The 16,393-nt window shown below is 39.3% G+C and overlaps 1 protein-coding gene across 1 annotated transcript in view; it reads right to left on the bottom strand.

Annotated features, from left to right (window-relative positions):
* The window catches only part of LOC136827879 (branched-chain alpha-ketoacid dehydrogenase kinase-like), a 446,871-nt gene that overhangs the window by 79,422 nt on the left and 351,056 nt on the right, over window positions 1-16,393 (bottom strand). Inside the window, 1 exon segment of the mRNA XM_067085342.1 lies at window positions 2,688-2,829. Coding sequence (XP_066941443.1) covers window positions 2,688-2,829 — 142 coding nt within the window.

Below are 16,393 nucleotides of genomic sequence, written 5' to 3'. Positions count from 1 at the left end.
CAGATCTTAGATCTGTACTGTACCAAAAAGGGCCAGCAAGAAAGTGAGGTTGTCAAGTTCTAGGATCAAATTCATAGTTCAAGTCATGCCAAGGTCCTCAATAATATATCAACTAAATAACAAGGAGGGAAAAATACAAAAACAGAAGATTAACCCTTTCACTTCAAAGGACTGATCTCAGTCATTAAAACGTCTTGTACATTACGTGGGACTTTTCTCCTCAGTCATACTTGTTTTGGTTCTAGATAGGCAGCTCGTAGTAGATAACACATTTCATTCATCACTGTAAGGACATTTTGTCTATATTCTTGCAATAAATGGAAATCAAATGTTGCTACTTGATTTCCAACTTGCAGAAAATGCCCTGAAGGGAGGGGTTTTCTCTCGATGGTGAAGTAGTAAAGAGGATTTTATCTGGAAGTGACCATGGCAGTTGTAGACCTGAACTATCATATAGTTCTGATGGTGACAGTAGTGAATATAGTGATGTTTATTATAACGTAGCTATAGACAATCCTACCTTAAGACAATTTTTTTACTACAGGTTTACCAGAAATGATCATGAATCAGAAAAAATGACAAGAGAAGGAAGTAGATTTGTCAAGCACCAGATGTGGTGTAAGTAAACAAAGAAAACATGGTAAAATTTGCGAATGGAAGACCACTGAAGATTTAGTTCATAAAAAATTGGTACTCTTAAACTTTTCTTGGAGAGAATAAATTCACATTTTCTACAAAATGCCATGTCTAGGATTTTTGTTCCCTGAGGTTTTTCCATAAGAAATTTTTGGCCAAGAGCATGTGTTCAAGATTTGTAATAAAGATTTTCAAACTGAAAAACAAATTTGACATTACTTTACTCCATACTTTGAGAGGCATCGCACTAAAATGAATCACTAATAAAAGCTATATAATTCAGTATCTGAATAATTACCTACATATCATTTGCATATTCCATCACTCTACTATAATACAACATTATGATAACATAATAGTATAATGTAATATTATAGCTGTAATGAATATAATAAAGAATCAAAGTACAAATAGAAACAGGAGAAAATTAGTTATATGATTAGCAGGACACTGATCTCATCACTAGTGGCGATAACTGGCTCACAGTGAAAGGGTTAACAGAGGTCCAGGTATGTTACCACCTACCAGGTAGAAATGTTCCTACACTGTCACCATTGCCAAGTTCTTCAATGCACCAACACACAAGGCCCTCCATTGCATCCAAATACTGTTCCATCAGGGGAAGATGGACCAACAGAAACATAATAGTTGAAGAGGTTAAAATGGACCCATGGAAGATGAAAAATAGAAAAGCCCTTATATCATCCAAGAAAAATAGAAACTTAACCCATATCCCCCTCCCCCCTCAAAACCACAACACTGGCCTTGCTCAAACTTGGCACTGTGCTGTATATATCTGAGAAACATTGGGGACATAGCTTCACTAGACTACTGTTTTGTTATTGATTAAAAAATTCCACCTCACAAAATGGTACCCAGTCTCAAAGCACTAGCTTTTTTTATGGGTTTGAAAAATGCAATAATGTGTTTCACACAGCAGAGGTTGTCATACGAATGCATGTTATGCATTTTGTATTATTTTATGCTTGAAACCAAAATATATAAATACTATGTATGTTTCTGGTAATTCAGAATGTTTTTGCATTATGTACGTACTGCAACAGTATGGAAATACAGGCAATGCACTGTATAGGTGCAATGCAGTCAAAAGTGTAAGTTTGTTAGGACAATGCCAAGTTGATTTTGCTAACAAGTCAGTGTGAACATGTGAAATTTTACTTTATTTACTGACCTTCACAGTCTAAATACAGTAATACATGTATTTCCTGTTATTCAAGAATGTTTTGTATTATTACACAGACAAAAAGATATTAGCAAAGTACTAGGTGTGAAGTTTGGTTGGTCAAAACTCTAAACGTACTTTATCGTACAATGAATGAAGAACTGGTGATATGGTATCAAGAAGCTGGAAAGAAAGTTAAGCTCTCAGACTGAGCAGGTCAGAACATGTCACGAGAAGGAATGAAAAATAGTTCTTTGGAAAAGCTGTGGTTATGGTAGTAGGGGGACAATGGAAATCATTGAAAAGGCGAGTAATTTAGACTTAGTCCTGATAGGAGTTCATGCAGAAAAAGCATAGGACAGATGAGAGTGGAGAGAAATCATTTCACATCTAACCCTATGAAAGGAAAAGCTAGCATCAAAATGTCTATGATGGATATTGATGACAATCATCATGGATTAGACTGACCAAATCAAATTTACCTATTCTTTTCATATAACGGAAGGAGATGCTCCAATTCAACATCTTAAATTCAGTAAAACATTCAATTATTTAGTGACTATTGGACTAAGGAATGTCACAACTAAGCCTACAGAATAAAATTTTTCATACATTAAAAGATTCCCTTCAACAGCTACAACTAATGTATTATGGTAGCACATGGTTACCTTACGTTGAAACAATGGTTGCCTAAGGTAATAATTTGTCTGTATGACACAAAATACTTCAAAAGTGTATTCCTAATTTGATCCCTCTAAAATAATACTTGCATAGTAAACGGATCAAATCTTCAATTTAAATAATCCATCCAGATCACAGTACTGTACAGTATTTTAATTTCATAAAAACACTCCAAGTTTCTTTATACCTTATAATAAAGTCAATTTCATTGGAGGCAATAGTTATATGGATTGGAGGAAGTGGTGATGCATCACCCTCTAAGGTGTGGCTTTCAATGGTTGCACGCACAGCATTCTTCAAAATCTCAGGCAAGATGTAATCCAAGGGTACTGTCAAAAGAAAAAAAAAATAGTTGAGAGTATCTCAGGACTGACCATATATACAAAAAATGTATGTTGCCACTTTGTGTTAAAGGGGCTCCCAGCTTGGGAAGGAAGATATTGGGAAATACCTGTTACACATATACCAAAATAAAAGATATATACAAATTTGAGTCTATTCTAATACTTTTCATTTCTTTCCATGTTCAACTAAAAATAAGTTGAATGCCTGCTCTTTGCATACTAACTGCTCTACAATAGAATGAAATTTGTGAAATACAAAGCCCCAGTCCTGTGCAGACTTGCATTAAAATGAAAAATTCTTAGTGAAACTTGCTGGTTTACATGTGATGATAATTTTTTTCAATTTTTGTTGCCACTAAAAACACCTAAGTCTATTACATGTGGAATTTTAATCAAACTGGTGAAAGAAATAGATTGGTAGTTAGAAGCTACTAAATTATATTTTGAAAAACCACGTTCTTAAGTTAGGGCAGCCCAATTGTCAGCTGATGCATCATAACATTACTGACCAAATAGACATCAACTTTATTGGGGTGGTGAGATTGATTAGAAAACCCCATTAACTACAAAACTATGACACATATAATGAAATTCTCCAATACTTCAACAGTCACATTGTCAAATGCTGTACTCGGGCTTTAGAGAAAAGTTCACAACTTTTATTCTTTATGATTTTTCATTATTATTATGGAATCTTGGAAGGCTAATGTTTACATAAATGCTGTGATAAATATTGCACATTATACTTTCCATAAAAATAGTTATACATGCAGAGCAAAGCAAAAAATGAGATGATAATGATTTAATAATGACCTGAATCACAAAGAACTACAAGTACTTTTTATTTAAAAAGCCTATGGGAATATTTCTAAACCCCCTACATCTCTTACTGAATTCACCTATCAAACTGATACCTAGTTTCCTTTAAATACAGTGACGCCTTGATAAACATAAGTTTCCACAAATATGAATTCAGAGATCCATAGAGATTCAAGAAAAACACTTGAAATCAGCCAAAATAAACATTTTCCAGGGAAAGCTAACAAAGGCAAGCTGTTACAAAGGCAAGGTAATAAGTACCTCATACATCCAACACTCACGAACTGCTCTTTATGCCACCAGAAGGTTTAGAAGTAACTACAGAAGCGGAGCCTCTGTAAAAACAAGCATGTGGTTGCCCTTCTGTGTTAGTCTGTCTTGTATATTCAAGTTTTACTATGTCCCTTTATTCAACTATTTATTATTTTTAAAAGTATGCATTGTGTGTTTGTTTATATACCGTTGATTGTACAATGAGGCATTTTAGAATAATAATAACGTAATTTTAGATATATGTTCAATGGGAAAAAGTTGAGGATCACAAAAATTTGTTTCATGTTGGTACACAGCATACAGAACATTAATTACAAGATTTTTTCCCTTATTTACTTGTAATATTTTACCTTGAACTTAACATATGATTCTTATTTTCATGAACACAGTACAGTATGTATAAACACTATGAGCTTATTATTGTAAAGTGTGTAATTTACGGGAATTTTGTAAAATAAAATTAATAAACACAAGCTTCTTAATGGATTCAGATGGCTGCAGGGCATAATGTCAACGGACTGAATGTCGAAAGTGTTGATAGATAAAACGTCAATGGTCAAAGTGTCAATACACTTAAAAGATAATTGGACAAAATGTTGAAAGAAATAAATTAATATGGAATGGAAAAACTTTGAATGTATATTTTAAAATGATTCTGAAGTAAAATATAGAAATGTTACACTGTACTGTATACTGAATATATCGTTTACCTAAAAGAGTTGGTTCAGTAAAATTTTAAAAAATGACATTCAATGAATACTTATAATTTCACAAATTACATGCTATTGCTTTTAGGTATTCTAGTCCACTCTGAGGTTCATAACCATCAACAATATTTTTAATTGCTGATTTGCTAGAGCATATAGTTTGTTTTATCTTCCAATATTTTTTCCCTGAAAAACTTGCTCCAAAAACAGTTCCAACTGAAGTTTTTGTATTAGCTTAGATTCTGTCTGATGAGCAATTATCAACTTTTACTGTTGTCTCATATAATGACAGTAATTCAACTTCAAAATTTCGTTCTTCTCATTCCTCACTGAACAATTCCTAGCCAGGTCATCTTGAATGAATTTCCAGGTTCTGAACACCAAAGCTGCTTCCCTAGTCCCTGAATTTTTCTCCATATGCACTGACAGAAATGAAAAGACACCCAAAATTTGCATTATCTGAGACATCTTCAAGCTGCTTACAGCAAAACGCTCAAAATCCAAAGAAACTGGCGCTGGGTTTCAGTTATAGCTTTTGAGCCAGTTGAATATCGTATCATAAGTACTCTCATTTTTCTGGGTTGTAACGCAATATACAAGAGTAGAAGAATAAAATATAAAATTTAGGCCAAAATACAAGCACTAGCACCCATGAGGTCGTTCAGCGCTGAAAGAGAAATTAACAGTAAAAAGGTTTGAAAGGTGTAACAGGAAGAAAACCTAGCAGTGGAAAGTAAGACTAAAGAAAGAGAACATGGAGAGGGGTACAGTGAAAGGAATGAAAGGGGTTGCACCTAGGGGCCGTAGGGATGCTGCAAGGAACCTCAAGTAACACCTAAAGTGCACTGCATGAGGTGCACTGAAATAAACAAGAATCATTTGATGCATGACTAGTTTAACAATTTACTACTATTATTATTTAATCTTCTTACTATTACCTACTGTAGTATTATCATTACTGTACATTATTATTTAATGTTATTGCAGTATATATGAAAATACAGAATATTGCTCTATGAAAAAATGAAAAAATCCACAAATAGGCGAGTCTCCTGCGAATAATTTATAGATAAATTCCACAGAAAAAACACGGATCAGTGAGTCCACAAACTGCAAGACCGTGAATAGATGGGTTTGAATATATATATATTATATATATATATATATATATATATATATATATATATATATATATATTATATATATATATATTTATATATATATATATATATATATATTAATTATATATATATATATATATATATATATATATTATATATATATATATATATATATATATATATATATATTATATATATATATATATATATATATATATATATATGTATATATTTATATATATATATATATTATATATATATATATATATATATATTTTATATATATATATATATATTATTATATATATATGTTATTATATTCAGGGATCTATAATATATGTCTATATATATATATACATATATATTTATATATATATATATATATAGTATATATATATACATATAGAAAGGTACAATTTCTATTTGAATGTATAACAACAAATTCTGTATTTATTAATGGATTCAGTTCCAAAAGTTCATGATATCAGCAGTTACCTGTTAATTATTTTTATAATATGGATTTTGCCGAACTTTCCAAATATACAGGATGGAAATCACCTTAGTGTTTAAAACGCCATTATTTAAAATCACCACAAGCTCTTAAATTTTCTGCAGTGGCTGTAAGTGTCATCTCCCACAAAATATATCATATATATATATATATATATATATATTATAATATATATATATATATATATATATATATATATAATATATATATATATATAATATAGTAAGTCAAAAAGTTCCAGGAAAAATTCAATATACTCTTTATTTAAGGAAATTCAAACATCATTTTCTAATATCTACCATCTAACTATTACACTTTTCAAAAACACCTCTGCAACCCTTCTTTGTAGAAATTTGGGGCCTTTTTATTAAATTTTTGTTGAAATTTTAGCAGCATCCAAAGATTCAAACCGGACTCCTCTTAAGTGTTCCTTGAGTTTTGGGAACAGGAAAAAATCTGAAGGGAGCAAGATCAGGACTATAAGGAGGATGTGGAAGAGTTTCCCACCCTAAATTTCCGTAGGACTTCTCTTGCAACCCTGATGAATGTGCTGGAGCGTTATCATGATGGAACAAAATTCTTTTTATGCAACTTTTCGTTTTTTAGCCAATGCAGTCTTCAGTTTTTAAAACACCTTTGTAGTAGTTCCCGTGATTGTTTTTTTGTCCTTCATAAATCAATCAAAATCACTCCTTTGGAGTCCCAAAACACTATTTATAGCCAAACCTTCTGGGCAGATCTCGCCACTTTGAACTTCACTGGTGCAGCTGAACCTCTTGGTAACCATTGCTTTGATTGAATTTTTACTTTCTGGGTCATATTGATGGATCCAAGTTTCATCTCCAGTAACAATCCGGTCAAAAACTCTGATTCATTTGATTCAATCTTCGTTAAAAAACTGCAAGAGAAAGTTCAGCTCTTTGATGCAGTTGGTCTTATTTATTTTTGGGAAATTTTACTCAAACCAAGATTTTCATTTAAAATTGAAAATGCTAACCATGGGAGATCTCAGTTTCATTAGCTATCATATCGATAGTAATCCGACGATCATCATCCACTAGATTCTGCACCAAAGCCACAATTCTTTCATTTTTGCAGTCGATGGTCTTCCCTCTTTGGGTTGTCTTTGAGGTCCTCCGACCATCCTTAAATCGCTTTATCCGATCATAAACAACTGATTTAGATGGAGAAGAATCTCCATAAACTTGTTGCAAAGTTCAATAATTTTTCCTGGTTTCCAATCAAATTTTGGTCAGAACTTGATGTTAGCTCTCATCTCAAAATTTTTATTTTCCATGGGTTCAAAAGTTACTTTTCTAAAGCAGATGTTAACACCACGGTAGCAAGAGGATGACTGAGGTAACAAGTCTATATGGATCACTACATCACAGATAATTGTTTACAAGTATTTGAAGGTTTCATTCCTAAAATACATCATTCAACAATTTTTCCTGGAACTTTTGACTTACTGAACGTATATATATATATATATATATATATATATATATATATATATATATATATATATATATATTTAAAAATCACTGAAGCTCTTAAATTTTCTGGTAACTGTGGGAAGTGTCATCTCCCCTCCTTTATATATATATATATATATATATATATATATATATTATATATATATATATATATATATATATATATATATATATATATATATATTATTATATATATTATAATATATATATATATATCTATAATATTTATATAATATAATGGCTGTATATATATATATATATATTATATATATATATATATATATATATATATATATATATATATATATATATATATATATATATATATATATATAAAAGGTGGTACTCTCTCTTTGAATGCTATAAGACAACAAATTTTGTATTTATTAAGCAAGCTAACCGGATTCAGTTCAAAGGTTCATGATATCCGAGCAGTAGCTACCTCCACTAATTATTTTTATAATATGGATTTTGCCGAACTTTCCAAATATACAGGATGGAAATCACTCTAGTGTTTAAAACGCCATTATTTAAAATCACTCGAAGCTCTTAAATTTTCTGCAGTGGCTGTGGGAAGTGTCATCTCCCCACCTTAATTATATATATATATATATATATATATATATATAAATATATATATATCAAAATCCAAATTTTCAATAATCAGATAAACCAATATCAAGTATGAGCTGCAGGCATATGAACTATATATATATATATATATATATATATATATATATATATATATATAATTAAGGTGGGAAATGACACTTTAAGCACAGCCACTGCAGAAAATTTAAGAGCTTCAAATTTTAAAATAATGGCATTTAAACACTAGAGGTGATTTCCATCCTGTATATTTGGAAAGTTCTGCAAAATCCATATTATAAAAATAATTAGTGGAGGTAGCTACTGCTATATGATATCATGAACCTTTGGAACTGAATCCGGGTTAGCTTGCTTAATAAAATTAAATTTGTTGTCTTATAGCATTCAAAAAGAGAGTTTTTCTGATGAAAAGAGGACCCGACTTAAACTGTAGGTTCTTTGTAGGTAAGACTTTAAGGTAAATACTGGACATAATGACTGGTCCTGAGGAAGAGGCACCACCTTCCAAGGGGACCACCTGTCCTGAGGTCTTCATTCTTAGCTAAGAACGTATGATCAGGGAAAGGAGGACTTCTCCGGATGGAAGGAAATTAACATGATCATCACCTCTAGTGAGGGCCGATAGCTCTGAAATTCTGGCACCTGAAGCTAAGCTAATCAGAAACAAGGTTTTCCTTAACAGATCCAGTATGAGCATAGAGAATTATCAATGTCAGTAGCTCATTTCAAAACATCGTTGAGGAACCAAGTAACGGAAGCAGGCGAGTTACTGGTCTCAAACGGGCACATGCTCTGGGGATGGAGGAGAAGTATGAATCTGTAAGGTCAATATTAAAACCGTACAAAAATTCCTTCTTTAAGGCTGATTTAGCTGTAGTAATAGTGGCCGGGGCAAGGCCTTTTTCAAACAATGACCTAAAGAAAGTAACTGCTAAGTTGGTTGTCATAGTTTGAGCTCCAGATGCCTTTAAAAAGGACGCCAATTTTTTGACTGCCGAATCGTATTGTCTGAGAGTAGAATCTCTCTTGTCTGATTCCAAAAACAGAGTGTTGACGGGGTCAATGTTTGCTCCCTTCTTTGCAGCAAACTTTATAAAGTCCATAAAACCAGTGCATTCTGAATTCTTAAGGAAGCTGACACAGTCTTTTGTTTGTACAACTTGGGTCAGTCTGGGTTTGGGTATCTGATGACACCGCAACTTGAGTTCCTGTAATAGAGGAACCAGTTGCTCTTCGGCCAATAGGGGCTACTAGAGCTAATTGGCCATTGAATGACCTGAGTTTGTGTAGGACTTTTAACAACATGTTTATCGGAGGAAACAGATATATCCTCTCCCAACAATTCCAATCTATGGACATCGCATCTGTGGCGAAAGCCTGGGGGTCCAGGTTGGGAGCCACGTAACAGGGAAGCTTGTGATTGCTTTCTGTGGCGAACAGATCCACTTGGAGGCCCGGAACCCGGCGGTGAATCCACTTGAAGGAGTCTCCGTCCAGAGACCACTCCGTCTCCAACAGAGTAGTCCTGGACAGGAGTCCGCCACCACGTTCCGTACCCCGCCAGGTGGGTGGCTGACAGATGCCAGCCGTGCTTGTTCGCCAGGGAAAGATTGCTACCATCACCTGGTTTACGCGACCTGATTTGGAGCCGCCCCTGTTGATGCAATGAACCACCATGGCGCTGTCCAGCACAAGCCTGACGTGAATCCGGCTGGCGGGGCGAAGTTTCTTGAGTGTTAGAAACACTGCCATAGCTTCCAAGGTGTTTATATGAAACTGTTGGAACATTGTGGACCATGTTCCTTGAACTTTTTGTTTTGGTGAGTACCCTCCCCAACCACTTAATGAAGCGTCCGTGTGGATTACCAACGCCGGAGGGGGAAATTGAAGTGGAACCGACTTCGACAGGCCACTGACTGTGGACCATGGCCGGAGTCTTGTTTTCAAGATTCGCGGGATTGAAGAGATCCTGTCTCTGAGCCTGACATTGGCTCGTCTCCGCCATACTCTGTTTATATCTTTTAGTTTCGCTTTCAAGAGCAGGTCCGTCACTGAGGCGAATTGAAGGGAGCCAAGAATCCTCTCTTGAGACCGGCGGAAAGCTGCTTTGTCCCTCAGAAATTTCCTGGTAGCAGCAGCAATCTCTTTCCGCTTGGGTGGCGGGAGGGACAACATGTACGAAATCAGGTCCCATTGGAGGCCTAGCCACTGAAACCAGGATTCCGGAGTCAGGCGGGACTTCTCTCTGTTCAGCTGAAAACCTAACGACTCCAGAAACTTGATCACTATGGCCGTAGCCTTTCGGCACTCCAGAACTGTCGGAGCCCAGATTATCCAATCGTCCAGGTAAGCCGCCAGGTAGATTCCCCGGGACCGTAGTTGCTGAACGACTGTTTCCGCCAGTTTCGTAAAAATTCTGGGGGCTACATTGAGTCCGAAAGGCATGACTCTGAAGGAATAGGCTTGTTTCGAGTTTGAAACCCAGGAAGGGAGAGAGTTCAGCGCAACCGGGACGTGATAGTAAGCGTCTGAAAGATCGATAGAGGTGGTGACGGCTCCACGCGGAAGTAGAGTCCGTGCCTGAGCTACCGTAAGCATCTGAAAACTTGTCGATCTTATATAGCGATTTAGACGTGATAGATCTAGAATCACTCTTTGTTGGTCGGAATCTTTCTTTGGGACTGTGAACAATCTGCCTTGAAATTTGAGGTGCCTTACTTTCTTTATTGCTCTCTTGTTGAGAAGCTCTGTTACAAAGTCCTGTAGAGTTTTGGAGGGGTTGGTAAAACCTGGTCAAAGGAGGGGATCCTTGATCCAGCTCCAACCCAGACCTTTGGACACAATACTGTGTGCCCAAGGGCTGAAGGTCCACTGGTCCTGAACCAGTAGAGCGACCACCTACCTGATTGGTCTCAGTGGGAGGAAGAGGGCTTGCTTCCTCTACCACGGCCTGATCTTCCTCGAGAGGCGGATCCAGACCTACCTCTGTATGGGGCGCGACCCTGCCTCCCCTTGCACTTCTATTAAGGCCGTGAAAGACCCCACGGCCCTCATAGGAGGAGTTATGCGCCGGAGAAGAGACGTGCACGATGGTGCAGCAAGAGGTTGGGCTGGCTGGACCAGCACGTATTGGTGGGGTTGAGCCTTGGAGGTGGAGGGTTGGCCTACCATCGAGACTGGGACAGCTTGAACCACTGTCTGGGGATGAGGCCTCCTTCTCCTGAAGCGCTTCCCAGACTTAGCCTGGGAACCACCAGCCTCGGGAGTTTTCCGTTTGAAGGCGGAAATACCCCACCTCGCTTCGACTCTGATTAGCCCTAGTAGCTTCGCCCAGCAGGACCTTGAGACTTCCTCCTCTGGGAAGAGGTTAGTCCCCAGATGGAGCTCTTCATGAGCTTATTAGGCTTATGGCGAATGGTGGCATCCGCGAAAATGAATTTGCGGCACTCCAACTTAGCCACCATGAAGTCATACAGGTCTGACTGAAAACCTGCCAGCAGGGATTTAGCCAGAACCTGGAAGAGTTGTTCGTCTGCGCATGAGACGGCCACCGCCTCAGACAGACACAAGGAATTTAGAGACCGGCTCAGTCTCGTCCTTGCCTCGAACTCCGTCTTCAGGAGAGCTTCTGGGAGTTTTGGAAGCTGCTCACTGAATTGTGAGGACGCACAGAAGGCATCTAATTTGCCCACCGTAAAAGTAGATGGGGCGTCCCTCCAGAACTCCTCACCCCCCGGGAACACTAGGGATGTGGAGTCCGTCTCCCTGAGCTGAGGCAAAGGTTTGCCTTCGAAGCAGGCATGAGCAGTTGCCAAAGCAACTTTATTCATGCAGGGAGTGGGTAACTTGTCACCCAAGGAGAACATAGTATAGTTCCCCTTGAACGGAGTGAGCTTTGTATTATCTGCTTGCCACTCAGTGAGAGTGCGAAGCAGAGCCGATTGTGCCTGGTCCCTAGGGAAGATCACTGTCTCCTTTGGGACCTTATCTGAACATACCCAGGCTTCCTCCGTCAGCCTAACGAAAGCCTGGATAGGGGCAAGAGGTCAGGAGGAAGAACTCCAGCTCCTCCAGGCGTCTTGTGCCCAAACCCTCGATTGTCAGGGTATCCTCATGGAGAATGGCACGTGGGCAAAACGCCACGGGTTTCCAACGTCAAAAGGAGGGAGGAAGCAGTATCAGGATCTGATAACTGGGTCGGCGCCACCGAGCGAGCCATATCAGCAATCAGATTCTCCTGACTTTGCAACCTGTCCGCAAAGCTTCTTGGAAAGCTTGGAATCGACCTCGACGAAACCTAGCTAAAAGCATCCCGGCGAACGCTTCAGGGTCAAAGGGAGGCTGGCGAGGGAGGGCTGGGTCTAGCCGCCCTCTTACTCGCTCCTTTGCCCGAGGTTCAGCTTTACTCCCAGAGGCCAAAGGTGTGGAGACCTTTGCCTTCGATGGGGAAAGGGGATGCCTTCCGGGAAGACGAGGACTTAAAGCCCCGCCTTCCACAAAGTCTTCAACTTGGGGATAGTAGATGGAGCACTGTCCTCAAGATAGAAGACTTGGAAAAGCCCTGAAAGGAAGAGGTTGATGACGAAGGGGAATCAAAAAGGCGCCCGCCCCACTACCTCACTTACCTCACCACCTACCTGATCCTGCTCGGTATTCATGGGCTCTAAGTCCAGGTCAGAGCGGCGGCGTCTTCTGAAACCTCCAGCGTGAGGTTCTCTTCAACAAGTGGCTGGGTCCACGACCGGATCTGCTCAATGATGGGGGCAGCCACTTCAGATGGTACGGCCGCAGCGATCCGGGCTCGGGGTAGAAAATTCTCTCCACTTCTCGTCGAGGACGTGTGGCTTCCCAGGCGGAATTTCCTCCCAAACCCAGCCACCCAAGCGCGGAGGGACTCAAGAGCCTCTTTTTTCGAGGACTCATCAGCCTGAAAAAAGGGGGAGTGAGTCAAAGGGAGGCTAAGAAAATATAAAATATCGCGAAACATTGCAATATAGAAGGCAGAATTAACATGCGGGTGGAAAGCAAATAGCTTACCGACTCGTCCTGGGTGCACCCGCAAAGAGCAAAGCACACCTCGCAGCCCTCCGGGTGCCACACAATCAGATCATCCAATCGGACCGCACAACCAGCGTGGGTCCGACACACCACATGGCCATAGGGTTGCTGAAGAGTGGCGGAACACCCGGGCTCCTCACAGCGAACAGTCTGTAAGTGAAAACAGTAAATGAGCTTACCTTTCTAAGAAACTTAATCTAAGTAGGAAAGGGTTTTTCAGTAAGCCGCCGGAGTACTCCGGCGGAATGAAAAACCTCATCAGAGACAGGCCTACTAAAAAGTAACTTAATTAAGGTAAGCTGGGTATAAACCCCCCCGACTGCCGGAGTAAACCGGCGGAACGAGGGGGCCGAATCGACGGGACCTTCACCGCAAGGGATGCCGGGAAAGAACGGCGAAACCAAGGGTGAAATCACCGGACTCTATGACCATCATAAATAATAATAATAAATAAATTTCCGGTCAACGGCGGGGTGAACCGCCGGGAAATTCAAAATAATAATAAATATCTATCGGTGGGGTACACTGCCGGGTCATAATAACACACACTAGTCCCCAGGCGGGATGAGCCGCCGGGGAAACAAAACACAATAATATGGTAACATAATTGGTTAACAAGACAATATAATCTACATTCCCCGGAGTCTGGAACCACCCACACCGGAGATCTCAGGACCTTATCGTAGAGAACCAAAGAAGGGTGAGGCTGCCAAACACCACGACCCACCGGGGCAGATGTAAGTGCCAGTCAACCCAACTAAAGTATCTCGAACGCCGGAGCGAACATAGAACAAGGTCGAGAAGGAAACCCTGAGATGTTCGAGAACCTGCTCGATCCTAGGAGAGCGGGTGAACGAAACATTGAGCCCAGCTACGAGAGACACCTAGAACCAGCTCTGGGAGGGAGCGAATCCCTCAACCAGAAAGATTCACTACATGGGGTGAGAGTCGGGACACCGACATCACCCGCAAGAGAAGATGGCGAGAAGCTGGACCCCAAAACAGGGTAGGGGAAAAAAGGGGTGGACAGGGAAGGTAGTAGGCCAGAGCAGAGGCGAACAGGAGACTGGGGAGAAACTCACCTGCTCAACTGCATGGTACCTAAAATCATGGCCTACACCTAGGGGAAAAGGGGAAAGAACAACCAAGACCTCTGAATTCTCACCTAAAAACATAGACGTAGCCTAATGAAAAAAAAGGAGGGGAAGAGAAGGAAAAGAAGAGAAAAAGGAACAACAGGGAGAGAATTTCCGAGTCAAAGACCCACCAGAGCCGAACGTAAGGGAGGAATAACGCTCGTGGAGGAGAAATGCCCACAGAAAAGCTCAACCCCTTCGTAAAGAAGAGGGAGGAGAATGGGGACTCACTCCACACCCAAACAACGGACAGGAAGGCACGACAACAGAAATCCCTCAACCTGCTAACCCAATCCTCTCACTAACCTAACTCAGGAGGTCAAGGGGGAGGGGTAGTAAAAAAAAAGCCTAACGCATGCACTAGGCTGTGACAAAATAACCAAATAAATCACCAAGTGTGTGTGAAATAAACAAATTAAATTAAAATTAAAAATAAAAATATACTGTGTTTGTTGCATAGCCTAACCGAAGGAAGCGACAGGATGAGCCTGACGTCCCCACGGAATAGGACAACGCATAGGAAGCATGATGTCGAGCATCAGCCAAAAAATAATGAATATAATATAATCATTAACAAAATGTCCAAGAGGAAACATCCCGGGGAGAAAACTAAGCGGGAACAACGGGAACCCGATGCGGGAACCTTAAGGAACGGATCAAAAATATATCGTTAAAATGAAACCGAACAATCCCACTTAGAAAACCACCAGGATGAGACCTATGGGGAAGCGAAAGGCATGAGCCGACCAGGAAAAACCCAAACAGAACAAGCCGAGTGGGTAAACCTCGCGGACAACATGGCTGGCTGGGGGACGCCGTAGCGTCATAACAAAGCCACGAATAATAACAATTACGGGCTAAGACAGCCAACAAACCATAAGACAACCCCAAAAAAAGATGGTACTTAACTTGGACATGGTAAAGCTGCTCGACGACATGGCAAAGATGCAAATTAAGCCGAAAAAAACACAGGCTAACAAACACCGTAGCGCAAAAATCAAGTACTAGAAATGGAATGAGTTCAGATGGCGCTGGAGTCGCCGCGTGGCGGGCTGGGGAGCGTGGGCGCTGGTACGGCCCCTCACTCTTCTCGGGAATATTGACATAGGGATGTCTATCGAGTGTGGCTCTGTGGTTGTGATTCCTTCACTCACCCTCGGTTATACCAACATCTTCATCGAAGGTGCTCGATCTGGGGGTAGTAACTCCAGCATTCCTGTAAGCTTTTTCTCTGGTATGTTTAGCAATATTTATACCTAGAAATTCGTGTAAGAATGGAATTTCACCGGGTGACATGGGGCCGAGCTCAGAAATCTGTCAGTCCTATTCTATTTAACATCATTTGTGCCATAGCCTAAGGTAATTGTTTATTGCCATATGATGGTTGAAATACAGGTAAACGGCTGTTGTTATCCGATTCGGTTACAACCAAAAAAACAGTTTCTTGGTTGGTTGTTTATGGCTGTACACAAGAGTATAACGTTACTAACAATACTTTTATCATTCTCTTTTACTTTTTTAACTAGACAATGGGATAAACAGATGGAGGAAAAGTTGTCTATTGTATTCTGGTCTCTCTCTCACTGCTTGATTAAGCTGCCGCCTATGCCCGCGCGAAATTTAAAAATATTTTATAAATAATATTGTCATATTGCTATTAACTGCTTACCCCATTGCAAAATCGAATTATCGTAAGGTGAATTATCGTAACTTGAGCATTACCTGAGTATTTTAATAGTTTTATCACAAAAAGTGCATTTAGTCATGAAAATGAGATGAAAATACAGTATTTAGTGAATATTTCTCCGTGAAAAATACA

Source organism: Macrobrachium rosenbergii, chromosome 42 (genome assembly GCF_040412425.1).
Source record: "Macrobrachium rosenbergii isolate ZJJX-2024 chromosome 42, ASM4041242v1, whole genome shotgun sequence".
Classification (NCBI taxonomy): domain Eukaryota; kingdom Metazoa; phylum Arthropoda; class Malacostraca; order Decapoda; family Palaemonidae; genus Macrobrachium; species Macrobrachium rosenbergii.
The sequence above is the reverse complement of the archived record's forward strand: the minus strand, read 5'-3'. Positions and strand labels throughout refer to the sequence as shown.